The 21769-nt window shown below is 38.5% G+C and overlaps 2 protein-coding genes across 3 annotated transcripts; one reads left to right on the top strand and one right to left on the bottom strand.

The window, feature by feature from the left end:
* Positions 1-660: 660 nt before the first annotated feature.
* Positions 661-14257, bottom strand: LOC575816 (peptidyl-prolyl cis-trans isomerase FKBP4). 2 transcript variants are annotated; one of them, XM_030989624.1, is made up of 11 exons: positions 14068-14257; positions 11242-11549; positions 10627-10725; positions 9122-9283; positions 7010-7078; positions 5821-5999; positions 4185-4268; positions 3543-3728; positions 2949-2999; positions 2594-2782; positions 661-1242 (listed from the first exon to the last, which is right to left on the bottom strand). In XM_030989624.1, exons 2-11 carry the CDS (start codon positions 11513-11515, stop codon positions 979-981), a joined length of 1557 nt encoding a protein of 518 aa, XP_030845484.1. In that variant the 5' UTR covers positions 11516-11549; positions 14068-14257; the 3' UTR covers positions 661-978. The 2 variants fall into 2 exon arrangements, with proteins under 2 accessions (XP_030845484.1, XP_030845482.1); XM_030989622.1 differs by lacking the exon at positions 2949-2999 and having other exon boundaries at positions 2594-2833; positions 14068-14256.
* Positions 14258-14450: 193 nt separating this feature from the next.
* LOC575747 (O-phosphoseryl-tRNA(Sec) selenium transferase) lies at positions 14451-20405 on the top strand. Its single transcript, XM_776125.5, has 6 exons — positions 14451-14636; positions 15415-15708; positions 16812-16930; positions 17609-18237; positions 18720-18910; positions 19488-20405. The coding sequence occupies exons 2-6, from the start codon at positions 15440-15442 to the stop codon at positions 19729-19731; spliced, it is 1452 nt and encodes a 483-aa protein (XP_781218.4). The 5' UTR covers positions 14451-14636; positions 15415-15439; the 3' UTR covers positions 19732-20405.
* The last annotated feature ends 1364 nt before the right edge of the window (positions 20406-21769 follow it).

Raw genomic sequence — 21769 nt, 5'->3', positions numbered from 1 at the left:
ACAAATAAAACTACCTAATGTACCATTCCGATCCCATCTTTCACTTCATTTCTGCCATCCCATATTCAGAATGACTACATTACAAGTGTTATGTAACCAGTCTCCCTACCAAGAAAGAATATACCACTCTGATCAAATCTTGAAGTTCTTTTCTGCAATGCCATACTGAGCACAAGTACATGAGTAAGGTTCACTAACCAGTCTTCCTGTCACAAAACAATATGAACATACAACTGTGACTATATTTTGGAGACAATTTGGTTGCGCAAAATTCAGTGCAGGTGTGCGAGTATCAATCAGTCTTCCCATAGCATATAGAGTACCGAAGCTGTGACATCATAACAATCTATATTTAGAATTTCTCAATTTTTTCTTCATTTTCCAAAAGAACATCAAAAATAATGTCCGAATGTCGAAAACCAATTGAATATGTTACCAGAGCACTATAATACTGAGTTCCCATAGGACATATATTTATCCAGATGGTCATATCTCAGCCAATACTTAATATATTCAATTGGTTTTCGACATCGGACATTATTTTTGATGCTCTTTCAGAAAATGAAGAAAAATTGAGAAATTCTAAAAATAGATTTTTGATGACGTCTTACTTCACTACTCTATTGAGAGAGATAGTTGGTGACGAGCACATCTACATGTACATGTACGCAAGATGGGTCATCGGTTAATTCATGGAGCTCCAAAAACATGTAGTCCTCTCCCATGTACAATCTCTATGGGAGGGAACTATTTTGGAGCTTCATAAACTGCCTGACCAATGAGAAGCAACTTCCAGTGAGGTAACTATTTCTCTCAAATAGCTATGAGTCTCCCTATCAAAAATACCCGTTTGATCATGTCTTGAGTTTCATTCCTGCAAAAACATATTGGGAATAAGCAAAAGAGAAGAGTTCTTTGTACCAGTCTCCCTAACCCTGTCACACACATGTATCATGCTTTCATTGATTCTTCCTTCCCTCAATCCTCTGCTGGTAAACTCTCCTTAGGTTCCTTCGATTCTTCCTTCACTCCGGCCTCTGCTGGTAAACTCTCCTTAGGTTCCTTTGATTCTTCCTTCACTTCGGCCTCTGCTGGTAAACTCTCCTTTGCTTCCTCCTCTATCTGTTCTCCACCTTCTTTGGAGCCTTCATTCTCCTCCTCTGATCCAGTCGTCTTCTTTTCTCCATCACTGAACACGCCCACCTCTAAGTCTCCCCTTGCCCTTTCCCTAGCAAGCTTTTCCTAAGGAGGAGAACAAAAGAAATAAAAGATAAAGAAGTTAAATATATGCTTGGGGGTGTTTCACAAAGATCCTAAGTTGAACTCACCTTTAAGTTGGACTCTACGATTATGGGAAGCCGTTAGCATCTATCAAAATATTTTGTACAAGTTATCTTAAAAGGCATAAAATCGTTGATTCAAATCATTCATATTTTCTATTATAATCAAGGAGATATCATGTTCTTGATGTGGAATTTATAGAAAGTCTAAATACTTGAATTTTCGCTTTTGGCTCTCCATAATTTTTAAGTCCAACTTAGAGTTTAACTTAGGATCTTTGTGAAACACTCCCCCTTGTCATATAATTAATGTACCCCTCAGTATTATAACAAAATGATGATAGATGGAAGTATGAGTGGGTCTGGCCTGATCCAAGTGTATGCTACAGATTGGAGGGTGTGGAGAAGGGCCATTAATGAAATGAAACGTCCACTCCCACAGCATGGATAAATGGATTTTAGATGATGATAATGATGATGGTTGTGCTGTTGATGATGATGGTGATGTTGATGATAATGATTATGATGTTGATGAAGATGATGATGGTGACAATTTATACAATGATTTCAATGATGGTAATGATAGTGATAAATGATGGATGTTAAATGATGATGATGATGATGTTGATGGTGATGGTAATGTTGTTGGTGATGATGGTGGTGATGTTGATGATGATTATGATGGTGACAATTACAATGATGATGATGGTGATAAATGATGATGATGATGGCGATGACGGTGATGTTGATGATGATGGTGATGTTGATGGTGATGCTGATGGTGATGGTAATGTTGTTGATGATGATGGTGGTGATGTTGATGATGATGATGATGTTGATGGTGATGGTAATGTTGTTGATGATGATGGTGGTGATGATGATGATGATGATGATGATGTTGATGGTGATGGTAATGTTGTTGATGATGATGGTGGTGATGTTGATGATGATGATGATGTTGATGGTGATGGTAATGTTGTTGATGATGATGGTGGTGATGTTGATAATGATGATGATGGTGACAATTACAATGATGATGATGGTGATAAATGATGATGATGATGGCGATGACGGTGATGTTGATGATGATGGTGATGTTAATGGTGATGCTGATGTTGATGAAGATGATGGTGACAATAACATTGATAATGATGATGTTGATGGTGACAGATTTAATGACATCATTAATATGTGAAAGTCCCTTTGGTGTGTGCATTAATCATTCATTTCAAAGTATACAAAAACAGTGGGTTTCTAGCGGCAGTTTCCCGCGCCATATCTGAGCGAGCCTTAACCATTTTGTAACTACTTACTCTCCTATCCTGGTCAGCGAACCGTTCAAACATGTTTCCATAGATCTTCTTCTCCTTCTCAAGATGCTGTTTGAGCTTCTGGTTGCTAAGTGTCAGCTGGTTCTTGGCCGCCTTGTTCTCGGGTTCTATCTCCAGGACTTTGAGGAAGTCTACCTTGCCCTTCTCGTACTCGGTTAGATGATAGTAGGCCTGCCCACGACGGAAGTACCCTTTCACGCTGACTGCATCAAACTCGATGGCCTGCCAAGAAATAAAATGGGGTATTTGTAAGCCTGTCTCCTATTCGCTGAAATGTAACATTTAATAATTTTGTCATAGCTAGTGTCCCAGACAGAAGCTAAAGATGAAAGTAGGCCTGCCCACGACGGAAGTACCCTTTCACGCTGACTGCATCAAACTCGATGGCCTGCCAAGAAATAAAATGGGGTATTTGTAAGCCTGTCTCCTATTCGCTGAAATGTAACATTTAATAATTTTGTCATAGCTAGTGTACCAGACAGCTAAAGCCGAGATAATAATATCTACAGTCCTTTGAAAGCGCTTAGAGAGGTTTTATCATAATTTGATATCACTATACAAGAACGACATATTATTATTGTTACCAGTACAATAAGTTTTATTTCAGCACAAAGCAAGTGATCATGCATGTTATGGATTGTATTAACATTGAGATAGATATGATTAATGGTAGGTTCCTTATGTATATGTAAATAATCATATACCGGTATGATTGATACATGTTTATACACAAAAGCCTATCAAACAAACTGATCAATTCTGTGCCTGATAAAGCCCCAAACGGACAGGTGCGAGAACATAACATGAACCATTACAGCCTAAAATGAAAAGTAGCCTCCAAACTTGAGTCCTTCTCTTCATTACTTGAGCGGATAAAGCGTGCGGCTCATCATTGAAAAATACACCACGAAAATCAATACATGGGACTAACCTTATCACAATGACTGACAGCCTCAAGAAACTCCTCGGCCTTGATCGCTGCCATGGCAACGTTCAGGTTGGCTGCTAGCTGCATCGCGTCGGACTTCTTCTTCTGCTCCTCCTCCGTAATGGTCTCCTTGTCCAGGTAAGTGATGATTTTCTTCCATTGCTTGATGGCATCTTGGTATCTCCCTTGCTGGTATGGAACAAGATGGGAAAGATTACATGTTATGAAAGATTATATCCAGCTGTATTGTAAGTTTTTTATTTAAGATAGTGCTAGGTACTGGTACAGGGGAGTGTTTCACAAAGACTAAGATCGACTTTATGATGGACTTAACTATTGTTTGCTCTCACCATTTACTGGCATTGGTCTCTCAAGAGACGTACAAATCATGGTCACAAATCTACAGAATTTTTCGATAATTCATTATTGAAGGAAAAAATATTATCTAAAGGTCATAATCAAGCAACCAATGGAGAGAGCAACCAGATGCATATATTGCCTGCTATAGTTAATTCCAACTTAATGTTGATCTTAGTCTTTGTGAAACACCCCCCCCCCCCCCCAGGTCTATTAGGTCCAGTATTGTGTGGGTATTAACCCCTGTTTAGGCAGAACTGTCTGAACAAGAAGCTTTCACTGTCTTACCTTGAAGTAATTTGTTCCTTTTGCTTTGACGACCTCTGACTGCTCAAGCTTTTCAGCGATGTCCATCTCCCATGGCTCCTTGGCCTGTAGTTACAGAGTAACAAACAAATCAAATTTGAGTTGGTGGTGATTTCATTTGATTCGACTGATTAGTGACATTACAGCATATTTATTTTCACTAAGTACAAAGTATATTGTAAAAATAATAGTTCCATTTAAAGCCCCCTGCACTACTTAATTAACTACTCAATTGTAGCTACTTGCTCCCTCTATATAGCAAACGATGCCTTAGCGGTGCCCGTTGGTCTCCCATGGTCCCCTTTTTCTTATGTTAATTGAGAGCTGATTTGATGAGATACCCACCTGTCAGTGACCATGCATGGGGTCTAATCCCTCCTTGCCAAATTAGTGCAGCAGGCTTTAAATGGCGCAATTACTATATGAATATACTATACTGCGCTTAATACAAGGTATCATATTATTTCCCAGGCTGTAGCTGAGCTGCCATAATAAGACACTAAAGCATTCAAGGAATTCCTACCTACCAGGTACCTAATTACTCCACCTTGGTGGAGAGAGGCAAATGCAGATTGGTGTCTTGCCAAAGGACATGATCTACTACACTGTGGGACATAAACAAACTTGGCCCTTTCACTGCCATATGGTTTCAAGTGACCAGGGCCCTGTTGAGTTGAGATTAATTAACTTATTTGCAATTAATATTAATGTCAACTATGTTATAATAATAATAATAATAATAATGGTGGCTTCTTATATAGCGCACATGTCCGTCACGTTGTGACGATCCTGGCGCGGCACTGATTACTAGCCTGGCTTTAGCTATGCAACCACTACGGCGCTCTAGTATTTCAAGGAATTGATTCCTGCCAGGTACCCATTTACATCACCTGGGTTGAGTGTGGCAAATGTAGATCAATGTCTTGCCAAAGGACATTAGTGCCGCGGCGGGACTTGAACCGCGGACCTTAAGATCGACAGTCCATCAACGTATCCACTCGACCACAACACCTCTACAGAGATAGGAGATTATACTTGCAATTGATTGGAGGACTTGTGATTGATTTGGATCAATTGCAACTCTTTATAAGACGGGCCTGAGTCTTACATTGTATCAGTGGTTATGCTTAAACTGAATTTTTAAAATCAGGGGTGATAGTGAGCACTAAAAAAAATAGATCATTTTTTGTTCCTCAACTCCCCCCGCCCTAGAGTAAAAAAAAAAGGATTCTGGGGGAAGAAAAAAAATCAACAACGAAAAATTCCCCCCCCCCCCCCCTTTTGAGTAAGAAAATTAGGAACAAATCTGGAAAATTCAGGAAAATCGGGGTAAAATCGGGAAGAAAACAAAATAAAAAATAAATCGGGGGCAAAAGAAGAAAAAAACGGGAAAAAAATAAATAAATCAGGAAACTGATTTAAATTGGGTAATTATCAGGACTGTAAAATACATTGTGTGAACAACACAACATGTTTTACATAATGGAAACACATGTACTCCTGGATAGTACAGTGGTACACCATGAAAACATACTCCTTCAGACACAATGAAATTACCTTATCTATATCAGTGCACAAAAAACAATAGAATCCAATAAAGCAGGACCAGAAATATTACCTTTTCAAAATTCTTGAGCAAGACTTCGTACGTGACATCCGCATTTCCTGGAATGTTGTACTCAGCTTTGCCTTGTGACCCGTAAGCATACTTTGATTTGACCTTTAACCTTGCCACCTCTCCTTTCTTCATCCTCTTGATGGCGATCTCCAGCCCCTCAACGATCCCTGCGTCGCTACCTGATCAATAAAATTTGCATGAGAAAGTTTGAATATTAAAGCAAAAATCTGTGAGCATTGTGGTATACAGGGGATTGTTTCACAAAGACTAAGATTGACTTTAAGCTGAACTTAACTATAGCATGCTGTTCATGCCACTGTTTGCTCTCACCATTGTGATCTTTAGATAATATTTTTTCCTTCAAAAGTGAATTATCAAAAAATGTTAATTTTCTAGATTTGTGATCATGATTTGTACGTCCATTGAGAGAGACCAATGCAAGTAAATTTTGAGAGCAAACAGTGGCATGAACGGCCTGCCATAGTTAAGTCCAATTTAACGTCAATCTTTAAAATCCTGATGTCGGGTCTTGACTCTCATATGAAAGTTCTTGGATTCGAGCCTTGTCTGGTGCTAGGTGCTAACATCCTTGGACAACGTGTTTCAGCTAAATTTATCCCTCTAGAGCCAAGTGTATAATATGGGTATCTGGCAATGCTGGGGTAATAATAGTCCACCCCCCCCCCCTCCCCCCCCCCTCCCCCCCCTCCCCCCCCCCCCCCCCCCAAGGTTCTATCAGTTTTTTTACCCCGTCCCTTGCATCCCATACAGAGCGCAAAGTCTCAACTAATCAAAGGTCTCTTTAAGGTTTAAGTTACTGACCTCCATATGATGATGATAATGCCCTGTAAAAGGACTGCAATATGTCACCCAAAAGACATCAAAATAATCCCTGGGGCTAGGGCAGCCTGCTGAATAGCTTGTGTTTTTTTTGTCCTTCTCTTTAAAAAAATATTTTAATTCTTTCTCTAAATGATTTAATAAAGCCTATCTGAACTAGTTTGGCCAGGAGGGATTAGACCTCCCTGTTTGGTCACTGGCAGGTGGTTATCTCATTAAATCAGCTGTCCATTCACATAAGAAAAAGGGGACCATGGGGGACCAACGGGTTAGGTATTGTTGGCTATATAGTTACAAGTAGTGCGGTCCTGCTTTAAAAGAGATAATGGAATAACGATAGATGACATACCTTCTGTTACTGTGTATTCCACATCTCTGTTTTCAAACTCCTTTCCATCGTAACGGCCAATGATGTGTGCTAGAAAATGAAATATTAATAAATACAGAATTTAACAATGTTAAATCTTAGATGCACGGCCCTACGTGTAATCAGTGCCTGTGATATGGTGTAATATTGAAACCAACAAAAAAAATTGCACTTCAAAATGATCAAGAAGTGCCTCAAAAAAGTAAAAGATCTTTGAGTGACCCGTTTTACCATACTCGTTTTCGCCAATAGACTGTAGTGTTATGAAAACCGTTTGGCGAACGCAAAATTTGGTTTCGATTTCCAATCATAAATATCTTGATAATCAGACAGGTGATCGACTTGTAAAAGTCACAGGGTTCCTGACTGACCTAAAGGTTTATAATCATCATTGCAGCATGAGCTGAATCCAGGATTTTATTTCAGGATCCGAGACAAAGTTACTGGATCCTTTTAATACAATCTTTCTCACAAGTAAAGAAGATAAAGGCTCCTTCAGACATGATGCAACTGACGCATTCTTTTTTTAATGATGACTTGAAGGGTATTGTGTATCTTATAACACAGAGCTTAGCGAATATGTGCAAGTCCTTTGTTTTGAACATTTGCTATTCAGTTCATGTAAAAGAAAAAACAGTGCCGGCTTTTTGTGCCATATCTGAAGTTCTGAACTAGCCTTAACCCTATTTAGCCCGGGCTATTTTGAAACTGCATAGCCCAGGGGGGGCTTCTCAGGCCCCCCCCCCTGTGATCTCGGCCGTAAAACGCCCGATCGCCGCGAAAATTTGCATACATGTCAAGTGAAGTGTATAGAATACTATGGTAATTTCAATTTTTTTGAAAAATTCACCCATTTGTATATTTATGGTAATTTATGCAAATAAGGTCATTAAATTCACATTTTTGCCCATAAATCAGACATTATTCATATTTAAGCATTCTTTCTCACTACATATATTTGTTAGACCATTTGGAATAATAATACAACACAAAAATTTGAAAAACCAGGGTTATTCCTTATGTTATCTATTGTTTTGATAATTTCTTATGTATTTCTTTGTTTTTTTAACTTATGTATTTTATTGTTTTTGTTGTTTTATTTCATTTCCAACTATAATTCAACTATTTTGACCCCAAAATAAACACCTAAAATCTAAACAAGACCAAATAACCAATGTTTTACCTCTTTATTTGAAAAATGAGATTTCCATATGTTTTGTACACAAATCACAAAAATGAGCGATTTTCGGGCTGACATGCGAAGACAAAAGGACACGTGACTTTGTAATGGTAGGTCCGATTTTCGAAAAATTTCTTTCAAAAGTTGCGCAAGACTCGAAAGAAAAAAGTCACAAAATTTCAGTGCAAGATTTTCTTGCGTTAAAAAATTATCGCGAAAAATGTCGAGGGGGGGGCTTCTCAAGCCCCCCCCCCCCGGGCTAAATAGGGTTAAGCACTTTACAACAGGGCTAAATTTGAAGACATTTTATGTCATGACACTTTAATTTACTTCTTTTTTTTAAAACCTAAATGCACTTTATAGGACTGTGAGGACCAAAAACGTTTACTTTGGAAACAAGTAGTATCCTGAATAAAATAGATCTAATATGACATCAAAAGATGAGGCCTGTAACGTGATAAATGCACTTGAATCATTTAGAAATTCAATTTCTCAAACTACATGTATATAACATGAAAATATTTTTCTAAAAGTTATTTGTCACTCACATATAATCTTGCAATAAATGATATACAGTCTGTAATTTCAGTATAAAAGATTTCTTTTCAAGATTCTGCAGGAAGTGACTACAGGTATATATTTCTAAATATTTCACAAAACAATGTTAGAGCTACACAAAATTGAAACAGTCTTGTATTTTTGTATTTCTTTTTGCACTAAAATAGTTTCAACTACTCAAAACATTCCCTCTTTGATGGCAAAAGATTTCTTTATTCAAGACAATCTTATTCCCTTTTTACCTTCCAGCTTCATCATTAGGAAATGAAAAGAACTGAAATAGTTTTAATTACACAAATCATTCCCCTTAATGGCAAAACATTTCTATATTTAAAACAATCTTATTAACTTCTTACCTTCAACTTTAGCTTCATCATTAGGAGTATCATATTCCTGTCCTTCCGTCACAATTCGTCGTACGATTCCTTCATCGTTATCCTCTGAAAGATCCTCGCCTTTCCAATCAAAGAGTTCCACTTCAAAGACCAGGGTAGAATTGGCAGGAATCTTTGCTTTACCTAGTAGAAAGGAGAACAAAAGAATATGGATTCTGGTGACAGATCAACACTCTCATTATACCAGCATATGTACAGGATTTTAAAGGGGGATATGGGATACAATTCCCCCTAAAAAAGGACAAACACCATTAAAAAAAAGGCATACCGTATTTGCCGGCGATAAGGCCGCAGCGCCGTATAGGCCGCACCCCCGATTTTGACATTTAAAAAAAAATTGTCGAAGTCGGGATTTGATCTCTTGCGTACAAATGTTGATGTGACTAAAATCACCGCCTAAGACCGCTCGGCCATGCCGCACTGATGCTAGCATAAGGAGTTTTCTGTGATGTATACATTGCGCCTCTCTCTTGTGTATTGAAATGGATTCAAAATAGCGACTTCGCGTGCTGGATGCTTCGCGGCAGCTCCGTTAAATGGGCCCTTCTTTTACTTTTGCAATGCATTGGCACGAACTTAGATCAAGATCTATCGGCAGATGTTGTTTTTGGAAGTTTATTTTCGTCTTCATGTCAACAATGCAAGATAAAATTGTCGGTAAGATGTGTGGAAATGTATAGTTATTGTACCGTTCGTAGATCTAGTCCCATATGTGCAAATTCGTGCTGGTTTTGACTTTTTTTTTTTTTTTTTTTTTACTCTTTCGCCGCATAGGCCGCACCCCGACTTTTTGATATTATCTCTTCCAAAAATACTGTGGCCTTTACGCCGGCAAATACGGTATGTGATTTTTTTTCAGATGGCTTTGGGGTCAAAAATTTGAAAGGGGCATTCAAGAAGACCATGGGGGCACACTTTTCTCTAGTGTACTTGAGATAAGCCACAGTGGGTTTTGAAGGGGAGTAGCATACTTGAAGAGCTCAATTCCAAAAGGAGCTAAATCCACTTTCAATGAAAATTGAGTTATTGATGTCAGAACATTGTTCACTTAAGTACCAGTCTTTCAACAAAATTATTTACCTCAATTTTGGGAGCAAATAAGAAAAGAAAAAGAATCCTGCCAACAAGTTAGAGTGTATTCAATATTTTCTGACAGGTACAAAAGTAGCTTATTAGCTCTCTTTTTTGGCTGCATAGTATTTTTTTATACAAGTTCATCTTGGACCTATTACACAGACTTGTAATTTTTAGGAAGCAATTCAATTCTAACCCATTGCACTATTCGTATAAGAGTAGGTAGAAACCGGCTGGTGTAGTGGTCCACCTGCACGCCCCAATCAGGCCGATTATATACGGCATCTGCAAGAATCTTCAGTATTGAAGGAGGCAGATTATCTTCTTGAAGAAGGATTCCCTAATACATCGATCCACAAATAAAGTTTGGTGTATGTTTCAGCCCCACTTACTTGATTTGCCGTAAGCATATTCTGGCTTGCATGTGATTACAGCGATCTCTCCTCGCCGCATGGTAGCGACACCCATGTCCCAAGCTTTGATGACCTCACCTTCAAAAATACAAAATATATATATAATATCAAAATATTGAATAGATACAAATTTTTAAAATGGAATATCTATGTAGAAAAATTCATAAGCATAAACCACAAAATATCTTACTCAGGGCTCGATACTAACAGGTGTCTCGGAGCACACGGGCACTCTTAGTCTGGACCCCCAACAATTCAAATTATAAGACAGTGCTCGTGCATACAGACTCTGAAAAGTTCAATTCGGATCACCTTCCAAAAAAGTAAGTGTGGAGCCTTGTCTTAAGAGGAACCTCTGGAGCAGTTATATTCAAGAAGACTCTTGGTAGGTTTTACAATTTTTTTACAGGGACATTTATCTGCCCATGTGGAGATTCTAAATCTACTTGCTGGTTTTGAAACTTGAACCATGTGATTCACATTCCAGCAACGAATCCAATAGACGGTAAGACCATGATACCTCTTCACTATATTATATATATCTGTATAGATTTAAATCAAGATGATAAAAATTCAATTCTTCATGTCACAAACCTTTTCCCAGTGTGAAAGAAAACTTCTCATTCCTCGACCGACTGGAGTCAAACAAGACCCCGTCTGTTAGGCTGCCAACATAATGAACAAAAACCTTATCCCCCTTAAATGGGCGATCTTCCTCAGTGGTGTCACCCTCTTTCCTTATAGCCTTCAGGACTCCTCCATCGCCATTAGGGGTGACATCTTGGCCAGTTCCCATGAGGGGATCCGGGAAGGGTTGATATTCATCTTCCGTTGTGATAGAAGGCTTGTTGTCGTCGCCGTTAGTCATCCTGCAAGATGCGGTCCTAACTTAGCGATCGACTCTGAGGATTGGAGGAGAAAACACAGTTTAATTAACTGGATTTCCTGTCAAAATTGAAGAGAGTAACTTTTGATTTTCTTTCTCCATTTTTCTTTCCATTTTTTAAAATTAACTTAACCCTATTTAGCCCGGGGGGGGGGGGGGGGGGGGGGGCTTTAGAAGCCCCCCCCTCGACATTTTTCGCAATAATTTTTAAACACAAGAAAATCCTGCACTGAAATTTTATGACTTTTTTTCTTGCGAGTCTTGCGCATCTTTTGAAAGAAATTTTTCGAAATTCGGACCTACCATTACAAAGTCACGTGTCCTTTTGTCTTTGCATGTCAGCCCGAAAATCGCTCATTTTTGTGATTTGGTACAAAACATATGGAAATCTCATTTTTCAAATAAAGAGATAAAACATTGGTTATTTAGACCCCGTTCTCACTCACTTTGAAAGTGGTCTTACTTAGACCGCTCCAGAGGAACGGGTCTTGAGGAACGGTTTGCGAGCGTTCACACTCCGAGCAGTTTTTATGGCTCAAACCGCTCCACGAGTCAAAGTGGTCTTGTTGCTATGGCAGCTCAGGTAGGCGGGTCAATTTTTTCGCGCGCGGAATACAAACCGTATGTACCGTACTACATGTTTCGCACCGAAGGTCACTAGCTCACTTCCGTTCAAAGTACGCTTTCCGTTCACATTGCACGTTAGAGCGCTCTGGAGCGCTCTTAATAAGACCCGCTCCTCAAGACCACCTCGGAAGGTGGACTTCTGGAGCGGTCCAGAAGTCCGCTTCCTGGACCACTTTGAGCGTTCTCACTCACCTAAGAACCGCTCCTGAGGAGCGGGTCTTAGTTAGAGCGCTCCAGAGCGCTCCAACGAAGTGAGTGAGAACGGGGTCTTTGTCTTGTTTATAGTTAAGGTGTTTATTTTGGGGTCAAAATAGTTGAATTATAGTTGGAAATGAAATAAAACAACAAAAACAATAAAATACATAAGTTAAAAAACAAAGAAATACATAAGAAATTATCAAAACAATAGATAACATAAGGAATAACCCTGATTTTTCAATTTTTGCGTTGTATTATTATTCCAAATGGTCTAACAAATATATGTAGTGAGAAAGAAAGCTTAAATATGAATAATGTCTGATTTATGGGCAAAAATGTGAATTTGATGACCTTATTTGCATAAATTACCATAAATATGCAAATGAGTGAATTTTTCAAAAAATTGAAATTACCATAGTATTCTATACACTTCACTTGACATGTATGCACATTTTCGCAGCGATCGGAAGTTTCACGGCCGAGATCATAGGGGGGGGGGGGCCTTAGAAGCCCCCCCCCCCCCCCCCAGTTTCAAAATAGCCCGGGCTAAATAGGGTTAATGGATAGCATGCTACATGTACAATAAAACACATGCAGAGCTGCACTGAATTTGAACTGGGTGAGGGGTAATAATTTAGGGCTCGGTTTTGATTTTAAGTTGGAGACTTAGGAGAGAGGATTTGCGAGTTTGGCAGTGGTTTGAATGATTGGTACATGAAGTGATAGATTGGCAAGAGGTTATTATTTATTAGTTTACACTTCCATTACTTCACTGAATTCACTTTAATTTGGGTTTAACTTTTAAACTTACCTTCCTCACAGTTTACACGTACAAACAAAAAACATGGAACTCCAAATTACTGCACAATAACAATGATCTAAAGTTACTATGACCTACAAAAACTAAATTTTGAAATGACAAGAAAGCATAACGAATATACATTGTAAGATAGCCAGGAACATTCCAGTCTAGTAGGTCTACTAGATAGACAATCAATTATTACATGTAAATCTATGAAGATGTAAATCTAGATGATAAAAGTTTCAACTTTGGAACTTGTTTCATGGCAAACAGACCCTCAGAGATAGATCCAGAAACTGAATTAGAACTGGATCGAAACTCGAAAGGCAATTTGGACCAAATGTATTTCCATGCCAAATTTGTTCGTCATTTCTCATTGCAGTGCTTCTCAATCTAGAACTAATTACACTTTGTATAGACTAAAGTATTGTAGCCAGTCTTCAGTTTAGCACTTCTTCACCCATTGACTTCTGAATTCTCATATTGCTAATCCCTAGCTTTAATACTGGTTCCAGTAGGCAAAGGGTAACGTTAATTCAATGAGTCAATTTCTTATATTATTAATTTCAATCAACCTGTACGGTGTACCTGTCCAGCTGTCCCAATCATTTCTGATCAGTTTCTTTTCAAATGAATAGTGTACTCAACATTACTAGTTTGATTTAGAGAAGGGGGCTTTGCCTTCTTAATCTTAAAAATAAAAAGCTAACTCAAATTACTCAACCCTTGGCCCTCCAAGTCGGAGTCCAAGTCAGCCAGGTCCGCGACCGGGCAGGGCCATGGCCAGGGTTAACCACGCATAACCACGCCCGACGCCGGTCCATAGTCGCACAGTCACGTACAGGCACACGAATCCGACTCTGCATTTTTTCGAGTTCGAAGAGTCTTAAAAAAACATTTGACTTACCAAAAAATAGCACAGTACACGATGTTCAGGATGATGCCAAAGGGTTCCTTGCTTCCTCTGGATTCAAGATCGTGATATTCAAACTTAAAAGTTATTTCTTAATCAAGCAAAAATAAAGAACAAGAGAGCTTGTTTTGCTCGACAAGAAAGAGGAAGAGTACGTACTTGCACGTGCCGTATGTTTTGTGTGGGTTTTGTTTTTTGTTGGGAATTCCCGGTTTTTCTAGGCTTCCTCCAGATACTCATATAAATATTTTTGTATGAAATCCTGAATTTAATCAAATTTGAAAGTAAATAATGAGCTGTTTTCTCAAATAAAATCCCCATAAAAGATTGTTGCATGTTGAAGATTGAATAAGGCTCGATTTTTTAAGTTGTGGTTCCATTTATAACAATGTCACCTAGGACAGAATAACCAAAATGAAACTAAAGCATCGATTAAAGGCTAGACAATTCTGATTTTTCTCAATGGACAATGGAGGCTTGGAGAGAATCAAATGATTTCGACATTGAACCGAGGCCGAGATATTGAGCAAATTTGAAGAGACACACTTTGTCTTTAATACTGGGTAAGATGTAAATCTGTTTAATATACTAAGACTGAACCTCTAGTTAAGTTTGTAAAAAAATAAACAAATTAAAGTGACAATTGTGAGTTCAAGTGATGTGTCTTGTTGTGTTGGCTGATTTATAAAGATCTGTTTGACAAACTTTGGCCTTTTTTCCATTGTTTGTGGGCTCGATCTCAATCTCCCTTAATTGCCCCAAATCCACCCACTCTGCATAATTAACCCAGATTTGATTGAGTTGACATGATTGACATGACTGAGTTGTGCTCAGTGAATGATGTGTGATGTAAGTGATCAGGAAATGGTGCTTCAAAATGAAATGAATTAGGATTTTAGGCCTAATGTCAATGACAATGTACGTTTTGGAAACGCCCCCCTCTCATAAAATGAAAGCTCTTATTACCAATCATGTAAAAGAATTTTGCCAGGGAAACTTTTTTTTGTTTGGCTCGTCAGTTTATTTTTGTACCAATTGTGTAATTTTAGATTTTTCCCCTCCCCTCCCTGGCCACTCAGGATTCCTGGAGCCAATTAACGCTAGAAAAGTTTGACAAACTGGAAATAAAATAGCAATAATAACAACAAGTTGTAAAAGACAAAACCTATGACTATAGTTACACATGTACAAGAAGAACAAAATCTTAAAGATAGAAACATAGTGAAGATGATATAAATTTATAAGTAAATTTAATGAAATGTTGGACTTCCCCTAACTGATAGCTAGACATTCAATATCTTTCTTATTTTTTAATTGTTCTCTACCTTCATTTTATCAAAGGCAATATCACTATAGTTCCACCGCCATGAATCCAGACACCTACGCTGTGTGCGAGAAGCTCATTCCAGCAACGTACGTCCAGCAGGGCCGAGAATCGCGAAGGGTCAGGGAGAACAAGGTCAAGCATCTCCTGGAGCAACGGAAATGGCCAGAGGACGGCTGGGACGAGGAGACCATCGAGATGCTCCTCAGAGAGCTGTCTGTGATGGAAAGTAATAACTTCCAGGGGAATTGCGGAGTAGGAGAGAGGGAAGGTCGGGTCGCTTCCGATGCCGTCAGGAGGAGGCATTATGGGTAAGATTGATTCTCATTGCATGCTTGTATGTTTGTGATAGTATTCACACAGGATACTATATCTCTGCCTTATCAAATGAGAGTTGGTACTAACTGAAATGTTAAGGCTTAAAACTGTTTTGGCTGTAAACCTCTGGATAGAACATCTGATCACTGACTTTATAATGATAGGCCTACAGTGAAACTGAAACCCGTCTATAAAGACCACCCAATGGAGACAAGAAAAGTGGTCTTTATAGGCAGGTGGTCTTTATGTACAGGTTCCTTTAGTACATGTTTCAATTAGAAACCGTCTTCAAGGGAAACAAAAAAATGTGGTCTTTGTAGAACAGGTGGTCTTTCTATACAGGTGGTCACTATATGTAGTTGGTACTAAATGAAACGTTTTGAACTGTTTTGGCTAGCTGTAAACGTCTGGATCACAGAACATCTGATCACTGACCTTAGCTCTTGGGATGGGTGCGTGAGTACATCTGCATGATTCTGTCAGTCACTTTTTCATCGCCCTGGCTCTCTTATTCCATGTACATCATTATTTGTCTTCTTAATGACCTTTTGCAGGAAAAAATCTCTCTCTCTTGCATTGACATTTTCTCTCGCCTCACTTCCAAGTAGCTGAATATTCTTTCCTCTAGTTTTAGACATGGTTTATTTTCAGCTGCAAGATTTTCATTTACCCTTTTGAAATTTGGAAAGGATATTCAACAAAATTAACATTTTCAATTTGAAATGAAGGACCAGATTTTTTTCACAAATTTGTTTCTTTTTAATACAAGGTTTGCATTCACCTTTAGTCCATGTTCATGTTTAATTTTTCCATGTAATCTAATATCCTTTGGCAAGATATTAACCTACACTTGCTACTCTCCACCAAGGTGTTAAATGGGTACCTGGTAGGATGCGACCATCATCGTTAGTCAAACTGTTTTTGAGCTTCAAGTAACGCCTGGCTGGAATGCTCCCCAGGGAGTGGAGATTGTGCACACAGTGTGTGCGAGCAAGCACTAAAGGGTAATAGTATATCTGTAAAGCGCTTAGAGACGTCCGAGATGTATTAAGCGCTATACATGTATAAAAGCTGAGTATTATTATTATTATTCTAGGTTAGCTCATGGTATAGGGCGATCAGGAGACATCACGGCCATACAACCCAAGGCTGCTGGCTCCAGTATCCTCTCCAAGCTCACCAACTCCATGGCTCTTGATGTCCTACGTATGACAGGTACAGGACCCTGTTCCATCAAACTTGTTATCTAGAACAACTGCTAAGTTTCTATGACAAACTTGTTCTCAGCCAATCAGATGCCAGGATTTCAGTAGCTTATAACAGTAGCTTATAACGGTAGCTTGTAACTTGTTATTGGTATCAAGTTTTGTGAAACAGGGCCCAGATCGTTCAGAACTTGATACCAATAACAAGTTACAAGCTACTGTTATAAGCTACTGAATCCTGGCATCTGATTGGCTGAGAACAAATTTGTCATAGAAATTTAGCAGTTGTTATAGATAACAAGTTTGATGAAAGAGGACCCAGATCGTCCAGATATCATCTGCTTTGAGGGCCCCAAAAACATTATAACCCTTCGTTAACCCTCTCTGGCTCTGAGCAGTCACTTATAGCAATCGATGTGCTGTCAATATCTTAAATTAATCAATCTTATTTCTTAACCTTAATTTCAATCAAATGATGCATAATTCTAAAGTAATTGTTTTAAGGTCATTTTATTACACTAATCACTCCATTCATTTTGTCCTTTAACTTAACACTTAACATAATACTGTTAAAGCTAAATAAAACCTTACATCTGCAACATAAGGCATAACTCTATGTTTATGTGGACAGCAAAATGTCTTATAATAGCTTCTGCTCAACATTTCATTCACCTCTCAATATTTTCAGGAGTTCGGAGTGCAGCATCGTGCTTCGTCGTACCCATGGCAACGGGAATGAGCCTTGTCCTCTGTTTCCTCACACTGAGGCAGCAGAGACCGAAAGCACGCTTCATCCTCTGGCCCCGCATCGACCAAAAGTCCTGCTTCAAGGCCATCGTCACGGCGGGTTTCGAATCCGTTGTCATCGAGAACAAGCTCGAGGGCGACGAGCTCAGGACGGACATCGAAGCTGTGTCGGCGAAGATCGACGAGCTAGGAGCCGATGATATCCTTGCTGTGTTTTCCACGACGAGTTGCTTCGCACCACGGGTTCCAGAAAGGCTAGAGGAACTAGCCAAGATCTGTCAGGAGAAGGACATCCCCCATGTGATCAACAATGCCTATGGTGTGCAGTCTTCCAAGTGCATGCACCTCATACAAGAAGCGTCTAGGATTGGGAGAGTGGATGCCTTCGTGCAGAGTACGGACAAGAACTTCATGGTGCCGGTCGGTGGTTCGATCATCGCAGGATTCGATCGAGAGTTCATGGACAGAATCGGGCAGACGTATCCTGGGCGAGCATCTGCGTCGCCCTCTATAGATCTCTTCATCACTCTGCTCTCACTTGGATCTAAGGGTTACAAGAATCTATTGAAGGTGGGGACAAGTCTTTGTAATGTTTTGTAAATATGTTATCAGAATGGACCTTTTTTTTTAAATGATCATTTATGAGTGATCTGGGAAATACACAAGATGATAAGTAAGTTACACATGAAAATTTAAAAAAAATAGATATTGAAAGAGTAGGTTAGATATCTTATTTTTGACAAATTGTTAGGATTGTTTACCATCTTTCACAAAACTTGATTATCACCTTATACTTCAGTGGTATGTTATGTTGATCTCCTTTAAAAGTAGTGAATGCAAGAAATGTAGAACTATTGAAACAGCCTTACTGTAAAACAGAGTGTTAAGTGTCGTGGTTTAGTGGATATGTCGCCGAACTGTGGATCGCATGGTTTGTGGTTGGAGTCCTGCTAAGGCACTAAAATGACATATCCACTAGACTACAACATCCCTACAATATACCAGGACACTTTTTTTAAATGCATTGACATTTCCTCATCTTTATCTACCAGGAAAGGAAGGAACTGTTCAAATTTCTCGGTGAAGAGCTGGCAAAGGTTGCGGAGAAGCACGGTGAACGATTGCTGCACACACCGCACAACCCAATATCCATGGCGATGACTGTAAACAAACCAGATGGTGATGGGAAGGCTTTGACAGAGCTTGGATCCATGCTGTTTACTAGATGTGTATCTGGTGCTAGGTCAGTAGATAGTACTTCATTTATCATCTTTTGTCCAATTCGTTTGATAATATTTGAAACTGTCTGCTGGCAGTAGAGTGTGTCCAACAGCAGACCGTGTCAATCATGATTAACCCACAATGTGCTGTCTTATATGTTTCTTAGTAAAAAAAAAAATTATCTACTCTGAATATTTACTTACCGGCATCTGCTGATTCTTTTTTTATTCAGCAAAAAAAAAAGTGTGATCCTTGTAGAATTTTGTAGTTGTGGAATGGATATATCTGAAAGTTGTAGGAGCAGCACAGGATATTTTTTTGTGTGATTAACTTTAATATATTAAGAGCTTAATTCCAAAAGGAGCTAAATCTACTTTTGATGGAAATTTAGTTATTGATATCATAACTTTGTTCACTAAAGTACACGTCTTTCAACAAAATTATTTAACTAAATTTTGGGAGCAATTATGAAAAAACGCATCTTCTAATATCACCTTTTCATAGACGCCTGTACAAAATCTGGTAAACAATCCTTACAAAATTGATTTAGCTCCTTATGGAATTAAAGTATTCATATGTTTGTTTATTATTTTCTCCAGAGTTGTTCCACAAGGCGTCTCTAAGGAAATCAACGGTCATCCCTTTCAAGGCTTTGGCTCTCATTCCAACAACTACCCCTCTGCTTACCTGACAGCTGCTGCAGCTATCGGTATGACGAGAGAGGACGTTGAACTTTTCATCAAACGTCTGGACAAGACACTTTCCAAGTGGAAAGGCAAGAAGGACGTAACTACCGATCAAGTCGCTGATGAGAGCAAAGATGCTGTAGATGAAAAAGTGTGATGGAAGACCAAACCTTTCATCAAACGTCTGGACAAGACTCTTTCCAAGTGGAAAGGCAAGAAGCGCATAACTACCAATGAGGTTGGTGATGAGAGCAAAGATATAGTAGATGACAAAGTTGTGATTGTAGACTGATCTTTTCATCAAACATCTTGACAATACACTTTCTAAGTGGAAAGGCAAGAAGGACGTAACTACCGATCAAGTCGCTGATGAGAGCAAAGATGTAGTAGATGACAAAGTGTGATTGAAGACTGAACTTTTCATCAAACATCTTGACAATACACTTTCCAAGTGGAAAGGCAAGAAGGACGTAACTACCGATCAAGTCGCTAACGAGAGCAAAGATGTAATAGGTGACAAGGTTTAATGACGGAAGGCAATGAACTTTTCATCATATGCTTAAGCAAGACAATGCAAACATGGCAGGGCAAGAAGGAAGTAACTACCAATCCTGTTGAAGAGAGTAAAGACGATCTAGGTGATCATTTATGATGAAGGAAGTCAATAGACTGGGTTAAAAGCCATGATCGCAAAATGAATTATTTTTTATATGAAGTACATTTTAACCAGTTCTTATTATATCAGTACTAGTAATTGAAAATGTACAGGTATATACAAAAGGCAGAGAGAGAGGGAAGGAGATATATAGAGAGAAGATGGAAGAAAAAAAATCACGCAATCAAACAAACAAACATTGTCATATCCATAGAAGATTCCAGATACATAACTACACCTCATCAGATCCCCATGTCACCCACCTTATGGCCATCTTTACCACTGTGTGCCCCTTGCAATATTCCTCCTGCAAGCTAGGAGTAGGGAATATTTTCAAGGATATTTTTTCCGTTTGGAGCCAGAAGGGTGTTAACTCAAATAAATTAATTTGAAACCAAGTTAAAACCCTCCTGGCTCAGAACAATTTTATTTCAGAACTTGTTAAGAACTTGCAACTTACTGGTTTATTATGGAGTTATTATTATTATTATAGTTCCACTGCTCTGCTCCACAGTACAATATTACTTTGATAAATCTTTACATTCCGTCCAGATCTTTACGCTCTAAAAATCTTAGGATTTCTTGTTTTTTAAACAAGCTCAGTATGAAGAAGGGGGATGAAACCTTTGCTCATGCAGGGCCTTTACTGTGGAATGCTCTCCCTTGGGATATTTGTAATAGCTGAAGTTGAAGCATTTATAAATGATCTTAAAACGTATGTTTAATTTCGCATATAATTTAATTGTTGTGTCATTTTTGTACGTTCCATCTTACGTCTGTTCCTTTGTTTATAATGCAGATGCTTTTATTTGATCTCCTTTTTTATGTTTATTTCACAAGTGCACCATGAGCAATCGCTTTCAAGAGGATTTGGCACCTTACAAATCTCATATATTATGATTATAGTTATTTTTTATGATATATATATATCAGGTTTCAATTGAGTGATCAGGAATCTACTTCAATAAATGTAAATGGACATTGTTCACACACAATCTCTACTAATTTATTTTGTTCCCATGTTTTATGTATATTATATGCAAGGATCTCTGAGAAAGATTCAAGTGCATTCACAGGACCATTTCTCCTCTCTCGTAAAACTTGATAAAGTTGACAGGAATTAGAACATTTGATTAGAAAAGAAGAACATAGAAGGCACAGAATCAGAGGATGCCATGATGACAATACTTGAAACTCATAGAATGGTCATTGAATATTGAAATAAAAATGCCAGAGAGAGGGAGAGAGAGAGTGTGTGTGTGTGTGAGAGAGAGAGAGAAAGGGAGAGAGGGAAAGGGAGAGAGGGAAAGGGAGAGAGGGAAAGAGAGTGAGAGAAATACATTTAAAATAGACAAAGAAATTGTGAGATAGATTGAGAGAAAGAATGAAACAACACATTGGTATTACCAAAAAACAGGCACACATAGACACTTACAAAGAAATTCATTACTTTCCCCATTTTTATTTCTCACTTGAAGAAACATTACATTAAAATGTATAAATATCTTTGAAATCGAGGTAAAGAGGCACACCAAATTAA

Source organism: Strongylocentrotus purpuratus, unplaced genomic scaffold, assembly GCF_000002235.5.
Source record: "Strongylocentrotus purpuratus isolate Spur 01 unplaced genomic scaffold, Spur_5.0 spur5_scaffold_18, whole genome shotgun sequence".
NCBI classification, from domain to species: domain Eukaryota; kingdom Metazoa; phylum Echinodermata; class Echinoidea; order Camarodonta; family Strongylocentrotidae; genus Strongylocentrotus; species Strongylocentrotus purpuratus.
The sequence above is the reverse complement of the archived record's forward strand: the minus strand, read 5'-3'. Positions and strand labels throughout refer to the sequence as shown.